The sequence below is a fragment of the Gopherus flavomarginatus genome, chromosome 2 (genome assembly GCF_025201925.1).
Source record: "Gopherus flavomarginatus isolate rGopFla2 chromosome 2, rGopFla2.mat.asm, whole genome shotgun sequence".
Lineage (NCBI taxonomy): Eukaryota > Metazoa > Chordata > Testudines > Testudinidae > Gopherus > Gopherus flavomarginatus.
This window is the reverse complement of record NC_066618.1, coordinates 83,022,963-83,043,512: the sequence shown is the minus strand read 5'-3', so window position 1 is coordinate 83,043,512 and position 20,550 is coordinate 83,022,963. Positions and strand designations below refer to the sequence as shown.

The 20,550-nt window shown below is 44.0% G+C and overlaps 1 protein-coding gene across 1 annotated transcript; it reads right to left on the bottom strand.

The window, feature by feature from the left end:
• Nucleotides 1-1,309: 1,309 nt before the first annotated feature.
• XCR1 (X-C motif chemokine receptor 1) lies at nt 1,310-10,875 on the bottom strand. Its single transcript, XM_050938056.1, has 3 exons — nt 10,535-10,875; nt 9,778-9,818; nt 1,310-2,367 (listed from the first exon to the last, which is right to left on the bottom strand). The coding sequence occupies exons 2-3, from the start codon at nt 9,785-9,787 to the stop codon at nt 1,310-1,312; spliced, it is 1,068 nt and encodes a 355-aa protein (XP_050794013.1). The 5' UTR covers nt 9,788-9,818; nt 10,535-10,875.
• Between the last annotated feature and the right edge of the window lie 9,675 nt (nt 10,876-20,550).

Genomic DNA, 20,550 nt, shown 5'->3' with positions numbered 1-20,550 from the left:
AAACTGGACAGTCTCTACGCAAAAGAATAAATGGACACAAATCAGACTTCAAGAATTATAACATTCAAAAACCAGTCAGAGAACACTCAAAGTCCTCAAAGTAGCAATATTCCAAAACAAAACAACTTCAGAAACAGACTCCAACAAGAAACTGCAGAATTGGAATTAATTTGCAAACTGAACACCATTAAATTAGGCTTGAATAAAGACTGGGTGCGGATGGGTCATTACACAAAGTAAAAACTATTTCCCCATGCTAATTTTTCCCCCTACTATTACTTACACCTTCTTGTCAACTGTTGAAAATGGGCCACCCTGATTATCACTACAAAAGTTTTTTTTTCCTTCCTGCTGATGATAGCCCACCTTAATTAATTACTCTTGTTACAGTTGGTATGGCAACACCCATTTTTTCATATTCTCTGAGTATATATATCTTCCTACTGTATTTTCCAGTGCATACATTCAATGAAGTGGAAAAGCTTATGCTCAAATAAATTTGTTCATCTCTGAGGTGCCACAAGTACTCCTAGCTCTTTTTTCAAAGATATGTGCATGACTAACTTTGACTGGGCCTGCTTTTCAGGGATTCAAACACCTGTGTACATAGATGAAGCACTTTAGAAACCAGCTGGAACTGCAAAACAAGTATTTACATTAAGATCTACTATTCTAGCTTTCTAAAGGAAAAACATTTTACAAATAAAGGAAAATATCTATTGACATATCACTATCAAAACAAGAAATGAAGCAGACTGATTCTTCACTCTATACTATGACTTTACAAGAATTAAGAAAGTATTAACACAATCATTAACTTAATTCCTTCTACCACGCATCAACCACCAAAACTTCCTATTGAGGATCAGAAAATGTGTTTGTGTTAAGCTTACAATATTAATAGCTTCATATACAGCAACAGTGAAAAGTTTACCTTGAAAACATCAGGTATTCTGACTTACGAAGCTACTGCCAAACTAATAAGACCTGGCTTAATCCCAAGTAGAGACAGTGGATGAGTTTTGGTCTCATTTACTCTGCTTCAAAGGTATTGGATATGATGGAATTGCAGGAATGTAAGTGAGAGCAGAAATTGGTTTCTTAACTAGAAAAGCCTAGAGATGATATCTGCAAATAATATAGATGTTACCCCCTCCTCATAGAAATACATTTTCTATTATTTCTCCACAACTCAAATATTCACAAAGAATAAATGTGTGTCTTTCAGGTGAATGCCTCTAAAATCAACTGTTTTTCAGATTTTAAAGCCATTAACATATCACTCATGCTTAGCACTGCAGAGCAGCCTTCAGTAAATGGAAGCATCTTCATAGTGGAATTTGCCATGAGAATAAATCCTGGGGCTGGAGATTTTCCCATTATTGCATGGCCAGAGGTAATTGCATAGGTGCATCAAATGTCTTCTGAATTTGACTCCAACAAATACATAGAGCACAGGGTTGAGGCAGCAGTGGGAAAAGGCAATTTTGCGGCTGATGTAGAAGGCATATTCAATGTTTTTTTGAATCTCACAGTTCAGAAAGATGTAATGAGCTGGCAAAGTTTGCAGGAAACAGAATATATTATAAGGTGCCCAACTCAGGAAAAAAGCTACCACAATGGTAAAGATGAGTCTCACAGTTCTGTGCTTCCTATGAGATCTTGTTCTGAGCAGAATTTTCAGTATCTTGATGTAACAAAATACAATAACAGTAAAGGAAAAGAGAAAGAAGACATTTCGCTGATAAATTTCTACCCTTTTCCAATGTAAGTCAGTGTAATCGCAGGTACTGAAACCATCCAGATCAGTTTGCACTTGGGTGAAAATCATCTCAGGAACCACGACTAATATGCTAGCAGCCCAAATGGCCAAGCTCACCTGAATGCCACACTGGCGTGTCTGAGTACTCAAGGTTGACAAAGGGTTCACAACTGCCATATGCCGGAGAATAGTCATTATAGTCAAAAAGACAATACCACTGTAGTAGCTGATGGAGAAAACAGTATTCACAGCCTTGCAGAGAAAATCACCAAAAATCCATCCATGCAAATGATACACAATCCAGAAGGGCAGCATGCAAGAGAAGACCAGGTCGGAGATGCAAAGGTTCATGATGAAGATGTTTGTTAAAGACACAAGGCTTTCATACTTCATTAGGATCCATAACACCAAACTATTTCCCACCAGGCTAAGAACAAACGCAAGAGAGTACAGGATGGTGGTGAGATGGGCACCAAATGCGTGGAGGTCATCCATTTCACACACATTACCAGAGCCAGTATAATTAGTCAAGTTCCCATACTCCTCATAGTAGTCTGGAAATGAGTTTAAGTCAAAGCTGGATTCATCCATTTGGATGTATGAACCTAAATGACACAAATGGAACTGTCAAGAAGACCCTACTGGTCACAGAAAAATCATAAAAATCTGGTTGCTTTGGGGGGGTTCGAACTCTTGTAGCTTGCAATGAAACAAAAATAGAGCAGTGAAAGTGTAGGGGTGGTAACTTTATGTATTTACTTTGAGGAACTGGAATATGATCATAAATGGAATTTTACATTAATAGAATATTAAGCACAGACTTTAATTCTTGCATTTTTTAATTAGTTAAAATTCAAAGGCTCAAAAGCAAGTTAATCAGTTTGCACATTATAGCTGCCAACAATTGAATATTTTACCTGGGATAATTCCAGCTAGAATTGTGTGCACATTGATGTTTTTATATTAAAGAACAGTTATCAGGACTTCAGAACCCATCCAGCTTTTATACTGTTCTGAAAAGATATTTAAATTCCATTTAAAATTCTCTGAATTCTACACTCTTTACCCAACATGTGATCCTGTTTCAAGATTCAATTCTGCAGAAACTTATAAAACCAAGCACATTTCCAATGCCAGTATAGAATGAGATAACAAATACAAATAGATTAACATTAGTAATTAGAGGATTTTCAAATTGGTATTCTAAAAGAGAACAACTTGCAGCAACTGCAAACACTTTCACATGATATTGAGTTGGAAGTGAACATGTTGAAGACAACGTAAATGAAGAATGAGCATTGTGCAGAAGGAATCATCACTGTAAATGGGAAAGAAATTGAGGAGGTTGACAAATATATTTATCTGGGTCAGCAGCTGAGAAGAGACAACTCGTTCAAAGGGAAATGCAGAAGGAGGAGAAAGGTGGAGTGGGCAAGTTTCAACAAAATAAAGAAGTCTTTAATGGATGGTGAACTGCTCATGAAGAAAAGGAAAGAACTGTTTAACTCCACTGTTCTGCCAGCAATGATATACAGAGCAGAAAGCTGGTCAACAATGAAAGCAGAGAAAGAAAAATTTGCTGTCACCCAGAAAGTAATGGAAAGGCAAATGTGTAAGATTTCACTCCGTGATCACATGAAGAGATCAGAAGGTGTACAGAGGTGAATGATGTAGTGCAGGCGATGTACGAGGCAAAGCAAAGATGGGCGGCTCATGTAGTCTGCAGGCAAGACAATAGGTGGACAATCCACATCAGTGACTGGATCCCCAGATAGCACAAGCGATCACTGGGCAGATCAAAAATGCACTGGGCCAATCCCATGACAAAACTCTTTGGCTAGAAATGGAAAGAACGTGCTCACAACAAAATAGAATGGTGTGGCGTCAACTTGTGTTTGTGGAGGGACGGACAAGGACAAGCCAGACAAAGGTGATTCTGAAAGATCCAATGGTGTTGATCCAATGGTGTTGAAGTAAACAGAAATTTGGTCACTGATTTCAATAGGAACAGAAGCAGACTCATGATGTTGCTGCATTTCCCTCTTCTCTACCTTCCTTTCCTGAACTTTTCTCCTTGAGTCCTTCCATGTGTTGTTCCCTTTGACTCACTATCTGTGACTTTTACAGTAATGCAAATCTGAAGGAAAAAATCTCATAGATCATTTACGGGCTTTCCTTATTTACATGAGTATTTCTATTTGTTGCAGGAGTGCTCTATGGCTGTGTATATGTAAAAAGTTAATAGATAAAGTGCTAGTGGATGGCGCTCAGGAACATGGAGCATAGTTCCTAGGTTCTGTAGGACCAGTAAAACTTGTGTACTGCCAATGACTTCCTCTGTGCAGATGTTTAAAAGAAGCTTTTATGACCATTGACTTCAGAAGGCAACCTATAGGAACTGGCCCAGAGTTTATCACTTTAAGACCAACTTCTCAAAAGTGGTCTCTGATTTTGTATGCTTCAGTTCTGGTGAGCCCAACTTAGGATACGTATAGCCGGATTCTTCCAGAAATGTTAAATTCCCAGAGCCTTAGTTGAGTCAACGGGAACAGAAGGTGACCAGCACTTCTGAATATCAAGTCTATGACATTTCAAGTGGGACATCCAAAAATTGAGACATCTGTTATAAATGACCATTTTTACTACTGATAGCTTCTGTGAGTGATGCCACCATTCCCTTTTCTGCTACACATTGATTTATAGGAAGGGCAAGGTGATTTTTTTTAAATGATTATGAACCTGGGATCTTTTACTGGTATCATTCAAATGAAATGAAAGTCAATAAATACATGACAGATGAATGTTTGAACCTGACAACTCCTGATTTTGATTAAGACCTAAAATTAAAGGGCAAAATTCTGCCCTGATGCACACCTCAGACACTGACCTATTTGCTGGTGTTGGGAGGTCACAATTCTGAGAGGAATTTGTACCAGTAACTCTCAGGGTATGCCCTAAACAATAATACCATCAGTCATTGGCATATTCCCTGTTAACAGCAGTGGCCTCCTCACTCGGGGCCCATGGCTCAGTAACCCATTGTAAGAACCTGCAGGACTAGAAGTGGGAGTCCTAGGGGGTGTTAGCCCACTGACCCCTCCACATCACCCCAGGAAGGTTATGCTAGACTCTTGCCAGAGGACCTTGTGAAGCTGGGACTAGCAGGAAGAACCGCACAGCAGGACCTGAGTAGCAGCTCCTCCGAACCCACTGATTGGCTGGCAGTAGTACTTAAGCCAAGAAGCCATGACAGGGAGTTGTATGAGCAACAATTCAGACTGCCCTTGCTTCAGACCCTGAGTGTGGGAGATCCCAGAATCCAGCTTCCGAGCCTGCGGCCCTGCCCAAACCTGACTCTTGATTTACCCTCTGGCCTATCTTGGACTCTGACTTCCCAGTACCTGGCCCTGCCTGCCTGCTGATACCTGACTCCTGGTTTGCCCTCTTGCCTGTCTCAGACTCTGATCTTCTGGTACCGACTTAGCTTGACTCCCACTCTGATCACTAGATCTGATTGATCACCCAAGACCTGGTCGTGACACCACTGGGTTATGGTAGCCACTCACTCAAATTTGATCAGACAAGCCTCTGTACTTAGACAGGGTGGAGCTGAAACTGCTGCTTGAAGTAGCCAGCTTGTCCATGGTGATGTGCCCGTGAAATAATAGCTTCTGAAACTGCTCTTGCTGTTGTTGTGCTGTTATCTGGGCCTGCCAAAACTGCTGTTGGCCTGCTTTCTGGGCCTGCTGCTGACATACTAGCCATTTCAGAAGAGCCTGAAACTCAAATTGACACAAAGTTGGCAACAGTCTCTAGCCATTCTCCTGCTATGCTGTTTTACAAGCAAACTAAAATATACAAACCCCAAAAGTATCAGCTCTCTAGAGTAGCTCTTAAGTTTCCTCAGAGCTCCCTATCTTGGATTCTGGTTAGCAGTTCTGGAGAAGAGAACTGCTTCACCCTCATTAACCCTCCTCAGGATATCAGCAAGGCTTCTAGGTTCCCTTCAAGAGACACCTAAAGACGTGTGCAACCCCAGCATAAACAGAAATAGAAATTGGAAAATAACTAGGTGATGACTGGGCTGGGCCTGTGGACTTCAGAGAGAAGACATACATGCAGGGTCATTGTAAAAACATTTAAAAATAGCCTTACAGCAAGTCATAACCCTATGATCAAATAATTCACAAGAAATAGTGCTTGATGAAAACTAACTTGTTCCTGTTCTATCCTCACAAACATCAAGCAAGGAGCATTGAAAACCCAAGACATCACAAACCAGGCAATCTTTGGTTAAAGGCACAGGTACTTGCTACTTAATAAAATGGTAGTTAGGCACTTCTGAAAATCCCACAAAGCGCCTATCTGCAGGCTTAGGCACATAAATACCTGTAAGGGCCAGATTGTCAGTCCTCCTTGTTTTATATTCAATGTGAGACTCCCAGGATCAAACCCCAAGTCTTCCTTCACTTTGCTCTTTCTTCATGAGAACACACTACTGTACATGGGGGTATCAATTAAAATGCATATGGGGCAGGCAAACACACATGATTAACACGCATTCGGCCCTGATGTTTCAGTTACCAGCTAAATGCAGATAACACTGCTATTGGAAGTGAAATTACTCAGGATTTATACTCATATAACCAAACTGAGTTTGGCTCTGAAGGTAGAAATTTCCCTAATTTTTGCCATAGGACATATATGAAGAGAACAAAATACATTGTTCTAGTTAGAATAATTCCTACCATTGTTGCACATTTAGGAATATTGTTTTAATTGTACACAGGCAGTAACATTAGCTTCAGCTATTAATTAAAAACAAAAACAAAAACACTTTTTTTCCTACATTTGCTGTTCTCAGTGGTTACATTGTTTTGTTCCAAACTTCTTTTTTTTCCCCTTCAACACACCTTCTGTGGTAACGTCACAAATGAGGAAATATGACTTTCACTAATATAGGAAGATGTTTTAAAATAAACCTCACATTTTCTTCTAGCAGTTTCATTCATAATTTCAAAACTACATGAACTATGTGTTAAAAATGGTGATTAATTTAAGCTTAAAGATTTGCAGTACAATTATTTGTAATAATAATGTGGTTGTATAATAAGCACCATCCACTTACAAGACACAATTATAGGCATTTTTAGGCTTTAAACAGCCTTTACACTGCCTGCTGTGTAGGTTTTTGTTTGTTTTAAAACCTTTAGGAGCAAATGGGCAGCTGCTGTAAGCTCATTTAAGCCAGTGGAGTTACAAGGATATGCAGGGACACACATTAGTTTGCCAACTCAATCCTAAATAAACATGAACAAGGACTGAAAGTGAACACTTATGTGGCTGAAAAGTTTCTGTCAAAACCCAAATTTAGTTTTTGATTATGTTAAATTTTCACAGAAAGTGTCTACTTTCCTTTTAAACTTTTCATTTGGGGATACAGGGGGAGGAGACAGGACTTTTCAGTTTTTTGGCTGAAAACCAGAAAGAAGCTTCTTAAACATTTACTCTACATACAACAATAGTTATATATTATAGACTTATCGAAAGATACCTTCTAAAAATGTTAAAATGTGTTACTGGCATGCGCAACCTTAAATTAGAGTGAATAAATGAAGACTTGGCACACCACTTCTGAAAGGTTGTCAACCCCTGATCTAGTACAAGAGATGCATACAATGTAGTCTAGTGGTAGCTTTTCATACTTTTAATTTGATTGTTTATCTTTATCAACCTGTAGCTGCTCTTGCAGCTTGATGACTGTTTCAATCTCTTTTCATCCACAGAATATTAGAATTAGAAGGGACCTCAGGAGGTCATCTAGTCCAACCCACAGATAGATCCCTAAATGGCCCTCTCAAGAATTGAACTCACAATGCTGGACTTAGTAGGCTAATGCACAAACTACTGAGCTAGCCCTCCTCCCATGCTACCTTACCATAGATAGATGGTCTAGACTGGAGGCAACATGCGCCATAAATCATCTACACATAAACTTGCACTAATTTAAAAGTGGTGGTGGGTTTGTTTGTTTTTTAAATGATTTGGTTATAGCAGTACAAGTTTGGATGTTGACAAGGCAGAAGAAAATTCATATTCAGATCTCCAAGAGGTAGGCCAAGTCTGCACACAGATTTTGTGTCAGTATAGCTATATTGGGTAGGGTGTTATTTTTTTTAACCCAAAAGAGTTATACCAGTACAACCCACTGGTGTGAACACAGTTATATTGGCATAAGGATTCCTTCCAGATGTATAGCTGCTTATACATCAAGGGGGCTGTGCTTCTTTCACTATACAGGAATAGCTAAAATGGTACAACTTTTGTCTTTAGACAAGCCCTTAGCATCAGCCACTCATTCGGCTGAGAGGGCTGTGCATAGGGGACACTTCAAATGCAATGCTTAGAATTTTTTTCATGAGAGTAATTCTACCTAGCTAAAAGAATGAAGAATAATTCTAACTGCACTCATACTGTTTTGCATGCCTTAGTTCAGCATGCAACTGAAGGCTAACATCTTCTGAAAAAAAATGAACTCCAAAAATAAAGTTGTGGGCCTAATTCTCTTCTTAACTACACTACTGTAAATCAGGAGTCACGCCCTTGAGGTCAATGGAGTTATTTGCGTGGTAAAGCTGGTATGAGATCAACTTGAGTACTCAGATGTGTGCTCCGGTCTTTATTTTAAGATTATGCATTAGAACCTTAGCCTCTCAGCAGAAACATACATATGTATTAGACAGCATTATCTTAGGTTAGGAAGAGAATAAATATAAAACTTCATGTAATTAAATTCCAAGGAAGCCTATGTCTTTGGGCAAACCAAACCAAGGCACTTTGACCTAGCAATCTAGGGGTACAGAGACAAGGGCCAATGCCAGGCACAGGGGAAGGAGCTGCAGAAGGCATCCAAAAGACTGAGAACAGCCTCAAGGCTGATGCTGCTCCCACAACCATCCCCATGACAAACAGCTGTATGGCATACTGAGACAGGACCATAACTTCCTGACAAGCACAGTGGGCATTCCCGCTTGAAATGGCAACTGAGGAGGAAATGGCAACTGAGGAGGAGATGACTGATAGCAGGGACACAGACTCTTCCAGACTGACTAACAGACCCACAGATCCTGCCAGACAGAACGAACTGGACCCACAGAGCCAATCCATCACTAAGGAAGGGGATTCAGATAGATGTGACTTAGTAGGACTGGCCCGTTAGTGCAGGCCATTTTGTTTGTTTACCCTAGGGCCCCTGAAACATCACCTACTTCTCAAAATGGCAGTCGACTGCTTCTAGAGACTAGCCCTTTTATTTTAATAAGCATCAAATGGCAGTACCCCAAAAAGTCAGAAACCAGCTAAGAAGCATTCCTAAATACATAGTTCTGCGAAACAGAAGCTAAGCACTTGCGTGGATTCCAACCAGCATTGCCAATATGTTCTTCTACAGCACATGTGTTGTGAATGATTTCATGCAGCTTTTTGAGACTCAAGGAGTAAGAATACATTACATGCAAACTGGGGTTAGAGTCAGGAAAGAAGAAGCCATATGCGGTAGACTCATGACTCAGCTCACATCCCTAACTGTTAGATATCGAAACTCTTAGCTGCTCACAGAGAAGGCCTTAGCATGCTCAGCTTTGCACTCCTGTGGCACCATTTCACAAGCCTTTCCCAGCAAATGGCATTTAATCTTTGCCCAAACATTTCTAGGCAGAGCTGCCTTGTTTTTCCCCACCACAATAGGGCACCTTCCCAAGCCACCTTGTACAAACTGATTGGTGGATCATCTCTGTTAAGAATCTGGCAGTGTAGGGCTCTGGTTGACCACCCACTCTTTCCAGCAGGACCCTGCTGTAGCCCTTTGAGACCATCAAAAAGGGATGTACCCTCAAGGATCATGGCTGCCTGGAATTTAACAATCTCTACTATATCACCTTGAAAGTTACCCTTGCCGTCCACTGCCAACCCCCACCCTTATGGCTAAAAGGGTTAAACATACATTGTATACTCACCATGCTGCATGCTGCACCATGAAACAATAGTCACTGTGAGCCTTTAAAACAAAAAAAAAGACCAAGATGGGAAAACAGAATTATAGCAGTTATTCCCCACACAAACACCTAACAATGACTCTGTCTATCCTTGATCTTGGTTGGAGTATCCTGGAGGCACATCCCTTCTACACGGTCTGACCAACACGTTATGGTAAGGAGGAAACTGACAAGGGAAGACGTGTTTTCTAAACTGGTCCGGACTGTTCACCCAGAGCCCACAAGACTCAGGAATGGCAGGAATCAGTGCTGTCCCTAAGCGGGTGCGGGGCCTGGGACAAATCAGCCAGGATGGGGCCCCTGGGGAGGAAGGCAATGGATGGGGTCAGCCTGGCACTGGAGTGTTCCAACTGTGCTAGGACTCTGGCAGCTGGGGAAGCAGCAGGCAAGCAAGAAAAAGAAGCAACGTGAGCTTCCTGCCGGTGAATGCGGGCCTGACCCCCACTGCTGATGCCACCCCCCTCGCTCACCCCCAGGCTGGCCTGGCCCCCCAAACCCCTAACCCCACCTCCCAGGCTGGCCTGGACCCCCAGACACCTCTAACCTCACCCTCCTGGGCCGGCCTAGTGCCCCCTGCATGACATATGCACACTGATGCTCGAGCCCCCCTAAAGCATGGTGCCCAGAGCGGTCACCCCAATTCTCCATGCCAAAGGGACAGCTCTGGCAGGAGTGTATGCATGAGGAGAGAAAGAAAAGAAAATTAGGTTGACTTAACTGTTTCAGGCTGGGGTGTGAAAAATCTCAGCCAATCTAAGTCCCCATATAGACAGCACTAGGTTGACTGGAGAATTCTTCCACTGATCCAGCCTCTCAGGGAGGTGGATTACCTATGCTGATAGGAGAATCCCTCCTGTTGGCGTAGATGGTGTCTACACTGAAGCAGTACAGTGCCTACTTAACCTCGCTGTAGCATTTCTCCGTCACAGAGATTGAGCTTGTCATTAGAAATCTCCACATGCCTTCAGTCTTCCAAATGCACACTCCTCAACTATCCTGCATCTGCTCAGGCAATAGTTAAATCTTTCCTCACTTCTGTCCAGGTGCCAGGAATGTGGTTTCATTAGCAGGGAAAGCAAAGGGCAGACTGGGTCCCTGGGGAAGGGGAAAAAAAGAAAAATCACAATTAGCATTGCAACCCCATTTGCAACCCCATTAATGTCAATAGGGCACCTCAGGAAAATGTCCTTACTTTCAACTTACCAAAAAGTCCTGTATTCCTACATATACAAGCATCATGGAGCTTCCCCAGCTGGCCAACAATAGTGTCAGTAAGTTATCCACCAAACACAGGCATAACCATGGAGAAGTACCCCTTTCTTTTTACATATTCAGAAACAAGGCAGAAGGAAGGAAGGGCCAGAATTAAGATGTATGTCTCATTTATCACCCCATCACAATTAGGAGCCCTTGTCACCAAATCCATCTATTTCATGGACATTGCCCAGCATGACTAGCCTGTGCAGGAGAATATGCTTATTTGTCTTGCACACCTGGATGATGACCACCGCTCATGTAGATTTTCCAACCCCAAATTGATTGGCCACTGATTGACATAAATGGGAGTTAGGCACCTAGGCCCTTTAAAAAAAAATCCACTAGGTGCCTGTCTGCATCTTCAGGTGCCTAAATACCTTTGAAAGTATCTGTGTGATCATGTGCAGGTAACAACTTCTCCATGTCTCAATACCTCCCACTTCCCATGCGTAAAATAAGGTTAACACTTACCTACTTCAGAGACATACCCACAGCCTTTAATACTTGTCAAGTGTTTTGCCCTTTTTTGTTTGTTGGATGACTGTTGAATTGAAAAACTCAAAGTTTAGAGGAGAACAAAGGTTTAGTCTCCACTCAGAAGAGCATCTGGAAAGCACATCAATTTAATAAAAACATCATGATAAAAAAAAATCTATGACTAGGCTGAAGTTCAGTCTGCACCAAGAGACTGAGGTAATATATTTTACTGGACCAACATCAGTCAGTGACAGAGACAAGCTTTCAAGCTACACAGAGCTCTTCTTGAGATCTAGGAAGCACACTCAGATTGTCACGGCTAAATACAAGATAGTGTTTAGCATCAGGTCTTAAGACTAAATAATTGCACAATATGCCTCAATAATAATGATGTGTGTGAAACGAGACAATCATTGCACTCTCAAATGAACTTACATAGAAAAATGATAAGACAAACACGCCATATGCCTCATGGGTGAGCACTTTTCAAAAAATGATCACTCTGTATCTGACCCCTCAGTCCTTGTCCTCAAAGGAAACCTGCACAACATCTTCAAGAGATGAGCCTGGGAGCTTAAATTCATAACTTTGCTAGATGCTAAAGATCATGGCCTGAATAAAGACACTGGAATTATGGCTTATTACAACCATCTATCACCCACTAACCCTCCTTTGTCCTATGACTACAGAGTTGTTAACTGCCTACTTAACATTGAATGGTCTCTTGCAACATGTTAATTCCTTAGACTAAACAATCTGTTCCCCCTTGTGTTTAGCTGTGATGCTCTGAGAATCTTTTCCAGACCCAAAGACGAGCTCTGTGTAAGTTAGTGCTTGGCTACACTGGAGAGTTGCAGCGCTGGTGATGGGGTTGCAGCGCTGCAACTCACTCTGTGTCCACACTTGCAAAGCACAGCCAGCTGGCTGTACACCTGGTCTGCTTGGGGTGTAGCGATTCCAGCTCTGGTGATGCAGCGCTGCTCATCAAGTGTGGCCACCAAAAGCGCTGTTATTGGCCTCCAGGGTATTAGGAGGTATCCCATAATTCCTGTCCACAACAAACCGGAAGAATGGCTGAACTCTGATCTCCCCGTAGCTACATCAAGAAAGCTGGTCTCTCTCACCAACAGAAGTTGGTCCAATTAAAGACACTACCTCACCCACCTTGTTTCTCTGGGAGTGGACCAATATATAAATATAATACAATATTCTGGGACCAACATAGGTACAACACTGCAAATAGTTAGTACAAAGCCTCTTAAAGGAATTGGGTAGAGATAAAAACCACCAATGAAGATGTGAAAGCATACAGAGGACAATACAGTTTCAGATCTGCAAGCTGTCATCTGCATTGCTCAAGAAACAGCTCTTTATATTAAAAAGATTTTGTACATAATAGCAGAATCTGAGTGCAGGTAAAATTTTCAAAAAAGGCCATCATTCAAGAGCCATAGTCGCATAGAAAGTTAGTTGGACTTCAGCTCCCTCTAATCAACATTTCACAGATTTAAGAACCACAAGTGCCTCTTAAAGCAAAATCTGCTGTTGAATGGGGTTCGTTTGTGAACACATCATGTAGGTCAGTATGTCACCAGTTAAGTGTAGGAGCTTAGTTGTGTACTGTTGTTTTGCCAACTCTATGGCTTACCACCAACTAGAATTGGGCTAGTAACTGATTTTTCAGATCACTGGCAGTGCCAAAAAAACAAACAAAAATTGTTTCATGTCACCAACGTTTTTCAAAATTTCTGGTAAATGATAAAAAAATTAAATGTAGGGCATGTCTACACAGAGACATACTGTGTGGCAAGCCAGGGTGTGAATGTACAGCAGCACATTTGCCTGCTGACCAGCAGCTTGCCACGTGGCTAGGCTAGTGCGCTGTTCATTCACAACCTGGCTTGCCACGCAGTAAGTCTCCGAGTAGACCAGCCCTTCTAATCGAATGAAACATTTGGGGGAAAAGGGCTAGATTCACATGGCGCCATCGGTGTCATTCATAAAGCAAAGCAAAACAGCTTCAACAGGAGAGATTCACAGACACCCTCATCCAGAACAGCCAATAATTTGGTGGTTAGGTCACCAACAGGGATACAGATGATGACCTTGGCTCAAGTCCCTCCTCCTAGGTCTCCCATATGCCAGGTGAGTGCTGTAATCATTGGGCTGTAGGCCATAAAGGGGCATCCCCACCACCTCAGTGGGGGCTTGTGAATGGTGCCTAAATATTGGCAGTAGGTACCTAGGTCACTTTGTGAATGTAGCCTGATGAATTCAAATGTTTGTTTCAAAGATGTCAAAGTGAACCATTTTGACAGCTTCGACTCCCCCCCACCAAAACAGTTTGCTGAAATCATCACAAATTGTTTGGCTTGACCTAAAAAATGCAAGTTCAGGTAAACAAAATTTTGGCTGAAAAATTCTGCCCAGCTCTACTGTTAGCCCTGTAGCAATTCAGCTGTAGGGAGGTATGAGTGGAAATGGTGGCACTGTAAGACATCCCATGAAAATCAAAGGGGAGAGGGTCACACACTTCCAGTGTGTAGAGCTAAGCACTTTGTCACAGGGCTCCCCCAACTGGAGTGGCTCTGCCAGCAGGTTGCAGCACGACTGGTGCGCCTGCCTTGATTTCCCCTTCATCAGAGTCCCCAGTAAAGTCCAAACAGTCTCTGAATATAAATGTAGCCCTCACAGAGTTAATGTATTATGATAAGTCCCATGCAACCAGTTCCCACAAGCATAGTCCCACCAGTACATCACATTGGTCCAGCTCTCCAGGGCCATCTCAGTGATCCTCACCGCATCTTTCTCCCAGCCTTCAGCCCTTTCTGGCCCCCCAGCTTCAGCTCTCTGGCTCTGAGAGCAAGAAGGCATCTCCCTCCGCTGTGCTTAGCCTTCAGCCCTCTCTTGCCTTCTCTGGCCATGACTTGCTGGCTCAGGAAGGTCAGCAGGCCAGCCCCTCCACTGCCTTCCTGCTAATCCCTCCCTCTCTTTCCAGGGAGAGCCTACAGAGAACTCTGTGCTCCTTACAGCCTTCACTGGATACCTCCTCCAGATATTTGCTCTCTGAGATTATGTCTACACTGCAATTAAGCACCCACAGCTGGTGTATGACAGCTGACTCAGACTTGCAGGGATCAGGCACAAGGACTATTTAACTATGGTGTAGACATTCTGACTCAGGCTCGAGCCTGAGTTCAGGAACCTTCCCACTTTGCAGGGTGAGGGTGCTAGAGTCCAGGCTCCAGCCCAAGCCTGAACATTTACACCACCATTAAATGCCCTTTAGCCCAAGCCCTGTAAGCCCAAGGGTTTTAATTGCAATGTAGACATACCCTGGGAGCTCTGACTCAAGAAGTCCCTTTGTCACCAGGCAAGCAGAGAAAGTTCCATGTCTGCAGCCCCTTGCCCAAATCATCCAGGCTTCCTTTCATCAAGTCTCTCTCACCTCTAGGTACAGATGCCCTTCTTTAAAGCAATCTGGAGGCAGCTAACAAGGCACAGGTGTACTGGCCCTACTCCCTCTTAAAAGGCCAGTGTCACCCTGTGACATATTCTTAGATCTTTGCAGGATAAGGTCTTTTAGAATGAATAACTTTTCAGTTATAGCTACAGTGCTGTCATCAGAATGTTTCCATAGCAGCCATTCAGTACAACAGGTTTGTTAACAAAGATATTGAAAGGGCAAAATTAGGGATAAAATGACTTTTGCTGTAATGAGGAAGAAGATTTGGTATGGTGTTTTCCACATCCCTGGCTTCTTTTTTCTGAAAGTTAAAAAGACTACAGGGTGTTTTGGTCCTGTTTCATAACAGCTTCCCCTTTCTGGACTTAAAAATTAAATCCAGAATTTAGTTTTTCTGTGACTATCATATTTATTGTTCTCTTCCACATACCTTTACTTCTGGGTACAAAGAGCAGCATGGAACTAATGACATCATGAAGCATTCCCACGTCACATCCAGTCTGCCATCACACAGCTTGCCTTGCCTAGGCTCCTTCTCTAGAATCAACAGAAGGAGTTGTGCAGTAAACTGCATATGGTTATGTACCTGTTTACCTGCTGCTGACTAATGCTATAGTCAGCTTTTAAGGCTGGTAGAGAATACTGCACATTTTGATGAGATCATGGTAGTTGATACTGTTATGTTTTAAAGGTGTTGATGGCTACCTTCAGATGAGTATTTGCTCCAAAGACAATCACGGACCTCATTAAAGTCAAGGAGCACAGCAAGCACTCTTTCAGACTCCGTGGTAGGAGCAATTGAGGGTATGTCTACACTACGGAATTATTCCAATTTTACATAAACTGGTTTTGTAAAACAGGTTGTATAAAGTAGAGTGCATGTGGCCACACTAAGCACATTAATTTGGCGGTGTGCGTCCATGTACTGAGGCAAATGTCAATTTCCAGAGCATTGCACTGTGGGTAGCTATCTCGTAGCTATCCCATAGTTCCCACAGTCTCCCCCACCCTTTGGAATTCTGGGTTGAGATCCCAGTGCCTGATGGGGCAAAAAACATTGTCGCGGGTGGTTCTGGGTACAGCCTCACTCCTCCCTCCGTGAAAGCAGCAGACAACTGTTTTGTGTCTTTTTTCCTGGGTGAACTGTGCAAACGCCATAGCACAGCAAGCATGGACCCTGCTCAGATCAAGACCGCAATCATGGATGTTGTAAACACCTCACACATTCTCGTGCAGTCTATGCTGAACCAGGACCTGCAAAGCCAGGTGACGAGGAGGCAGCTACGGCAGAGCGGCCACGAGAGTGATGAGGACATGGACACAGAATTCTCTCAAACCGCGGGCCCTTGCACTTTGGAGATCCTGCAAGTAATGGGGCAGGTTCTAGCCATTGAACGCCGATTTTGGGCCCGGGAAACAAGCACAAACTGGTGGAACCGCATAGTTTTGCAGGTTTGGGATGATTCCCAGTGGCTGCGAAACTTTCGCATGCATAAGGGCACTTTCATGGAACTTTGTGACTTGCTTTCCCCTGCCCTGAAATGCCATAATACCAAGATGAGAGCAGCCCTCGCAGTTGAGAAGCGAGTGGCAGTAGCCCTCTGGAAGCTTGCAACGCCATACAGCTACCGGTCAGTCGGGAATCAATTTGGAGTGGGAAAATCTACTGTGAGGGCTGCTGCTACGAAAGGTTGTGACTCTGGGAAATGTGCAGGTCATAATGGATGGCTTTGCTGCAATGGGATTCCCTAACTGTGGGGGGGGCGATAGATGGAACCCATATCCCTATCTTGGCACTGGAGTACCAGGGCACCCAGTATGTAAACCGCAAGGGGTACTTTTCAATGGTGCTGCAAGCACTGGTGGATCACAAGGGACGTTTCACCAACATCCACGTGGGATGGCCAGGAAGGGTTCATGACGCTCGCGTCTTCAGGAACACTACTCTGTTTAAACAGCTGCAGCAAGGGAATTACTTCCCAGACCAGGAAATAACAGTTGGGGATGTTGAAATGCCTGTAGTTATTCTGGGGGACCCAGCCTACCCCTTGATGCCATGGCTCATGAAGCCCTACACAGGCAGCCTGGACAGTAGTCAGGAGCTGTTCAACTACAGGCTGAGCAAGTGCAGAATGGTGGTAGAATGTGCATTTGGCTGTTTAAAGGCGCGCTAGCGCACGTTACTGACTTGCTCAGATCTCAGCCAAACCAATGTCCCCATTGTTATTGCTGCTTGCCGTGTGCTCCACAATCTCTGTGAGAGTAAGGGGGAGACCTTTATGGTGGGGTGGAATGCTGAGGCAAATCACCTGGCCGCTGATTACGCGCAGCCAGACACCAGGGCGATTAGAAGAGCACACCACAGAGCAGTGAGCATCAGAGAAGCTTTGAAAACGAGTTTCATCACAGGCCAGGGTACGGTGTGACTGTTGTGTTTGTTTCCCCTTGATGAACCCCCACCTTGATTGACTCATTCCCTGTAAGCAACCCACACTCCCCCTTTGATTACAGCTCGCTTAAGGAAATAAAGTCACTATAGTTTAAAAATCATGTATTCTTTATTAAAAAGTCATTATAAAAAGAGGGAGAGAACTGACAAGGTATCTAGGGTGTGGTTTGGGAGGAGGATAGGAGGGAAGGAAAAGGCGACTAAAAATATTTCAAAGTAATGACAGCCTTTTGGTTGCGCTGTCCACGGGGATGGAGTGGGCAGGTGCACGAAGCCTTCCCCCCCGCGTTCTTACACGTCTGGGTGAGGAAGATATGGAACATGGTGAGTGGTGAGGGTGGTTACTTAGGGGCTGCAGCGGCACTCTGTGACCCTGCTGCTGTTCCTGAAGCTTCACCAGATGTCGGAGGATGTCAGTTTGATCACGCAGCAGCTCTGGCGTTGCATCCTGCCACCGCATATCTTCCTGCCTACACGTCTGATCTTCCTGCTGCCACCTCTCATCTTGAGCGTCCCTCCTGTCCTCACGTTCACTGGCATCTTTCCTGTAATTTGATACCACATCCTTCCACTCATTCAGATGAGCTCTTTCATTGCGGGTTACTTCCATGATTTCCGAGAACATTTCATCTCACGTCTTTTTTTTCCTCCGCCTTATCTGAGATAGCCTTTGGGATGGAGTGGGGAGGCTTGAAAAATTTGCAGCTGCATGAGGGGGGTAAAAAAGGGAGAGACGTATTTAAAAAGATACATTTTACAGAACAATGGTTATACTCTTTCACTGTGAACAATACTATTCACCTTACATAGCACATGTGATTTCACTACAAGGTCGCATTTTGCATCTTAATATTGAGTGCCTGCAGCTCTGGTGTTAGAGATCTCACAGATGCAGGTCTGGGCAGCAGAATTCAGCTTGCATGCGTCCATGGTAAGCCATTGTCTTCCGGCTTCTGCAGCCTTCCTATACACAGTGCCCTCCTTTCCCAAATACCAAGCAAATCCCGTTCAGTGCTGCTTCTTTCCTGTTAACATGCAGCAGCAGAAACCACCCCCCCCTCCAATTCTGTGGGATGATCACTTTACCCCTCCCCCCACCGTGTGGCTGGTATCATGGAAGATCACTGCTAATCACCCCCCTTCCCCGCCCACTGTGTGGCTGGTAGCAGGGAAGATCCCTGATAGCCAAACGCGAAAAAGCTCAGCTCCATTCCCCGCCCCCCCTGCTTGGCTACCTGCAAGGAAGGATTTCTTTTAAGCCACAGGCAAACAGCCCAGTAGGAATGGCCATCTCAGGGCTGGTCCACACTATGGGGGGAAATCGATCTTAGATACGCAACTTCAGCTACGTGAATAACGTAGCTGAAGTCGAATATCTAAGATCGGATTACTCACCCGTCCTCACCGCGCGGGATCGATGTTCGCGGCTCTCCCTGTCGATTCCGCAACTCCGTTGGGGTTGATGGAGTTCCGGAATCGATATAAGCGCGCTCGGGGATCGATATATCGCGTCTAGATGAGACGCGATATATCGATCCCCGAGCAATCAATTTTAACCCGCCGATACAGCGGGTAGTCTGGACGTAGCCTCTGTCCCCTTAATTAAATTCCTGAATTTCAACCAGGTTACCATGAACGATTTCACTTTCCTGAGGATAACACAGCGAGATAAAAAACGGATGCTGCTTGAATGCCAGCAATCACTGGGACCATACGCAGCTAGGCTTTGTCATGCAATGATACCAGATTACTTGCTACATGCATGGCGTGGTCAAGTGTCCTACCATGGTGGACGGAATAAGGCTGCCTTGCCCAGAAACCTTCTGCAAAGGCTTTTGGAGTACCTCCAGGAGAGCTTCATGGAGATGTCCCTGGAGGATTTCCACTCCATCCCCAGACATGTTAACAAACTTTTCCAATAACTGTACTGGCCGTGAATGCATCCCAAGTCCTCAGGGCAAATCAATCATTAAAAAACGCTTGCTTTTAAACCATGTTTTATATTTACAAAGGTACACTCACCAGAGGTCGCTTCCATGGCTTCATTGTCTGGGCTACTGGCTTGTGAGGGCTGGCAGTGTAATTCCGTCTGGGTGAGAAAAAACTCCTGGCTGTTGGGGAGAACAGAGTGCTGTGTGCTCTCTGCAAGCTCGTCCTCCTCTTCCTCCTCCTCATCTTCCCCGTCCACAGAATCCTCAGCCATGGCTGAAATTACCACCCCCATCTCGGAATCCACGGACAGGGGTGAGGTAGTGGTGGCGAACCCCCCTAGAATTGAATGCAGCTCAGCGTAGAAGCGGCATGTTTTCAGCCCTGCCCCGAACCTTCAGTTTGCTTCTTTGGTTTTCTGGTAGGCTTGTCTGAGCTCCTTAACTTTCACTCTGCACTGCACTGAGTCCCTGGTGTGGCCTTTCTCCACCATAGCCTTGGACATTTTTTCAAATGTTTTTTCATTTCGTCTTTTGGAAAGGAGTTCTGTTAGCACAGAATCCTCTCCCCATATAGCGATCAGATCCAGTACCTCCCGTGCGGTCCATGCTGGAGCTCTTTTTTGATTCTCAGGAGACTGCATTGTTACCTGTGCTGATGAGCTCTGCGTGGTCACCTGTGCTGGTGAGCTCTCCACGCTGGCCAAACAGGAAATGAAATTCAAAAGTTCGCGGGGCTTTTCCTGTCTACCTGGTCAGTGCATCCGAGTTCAGATTGCTGTCTGTAGCGGTCACAGTGGTGCACTGTGGGATACTGCCTGAGGCCGATATCATCTATTTGCGGCCACACTAACCCTAATCCGATATGGTAATACCGATTTCAGCACTACTCTCGTCGGGGAGAAGTACAGAAACCGGTTTAAGGAGCCCTTTATATCGATATAAAGGGCCTCGTTGTGTGGACGGGTGCAGGGTTAAATCGGTTTAACTCTGCTAAAATCAGTATAAACGCATAGTGTAGACCGGGCCTGAGACTCTTTTTGTAACTGACTCTATGTCTACATTTCAGCTGGAAGCAAGACTCACAGCCTAGAGGAGAGATTTGTGTTAGCAGGGCTTAGAACCCCAAAACTTTATTTCCATTAATACAGCTCTAA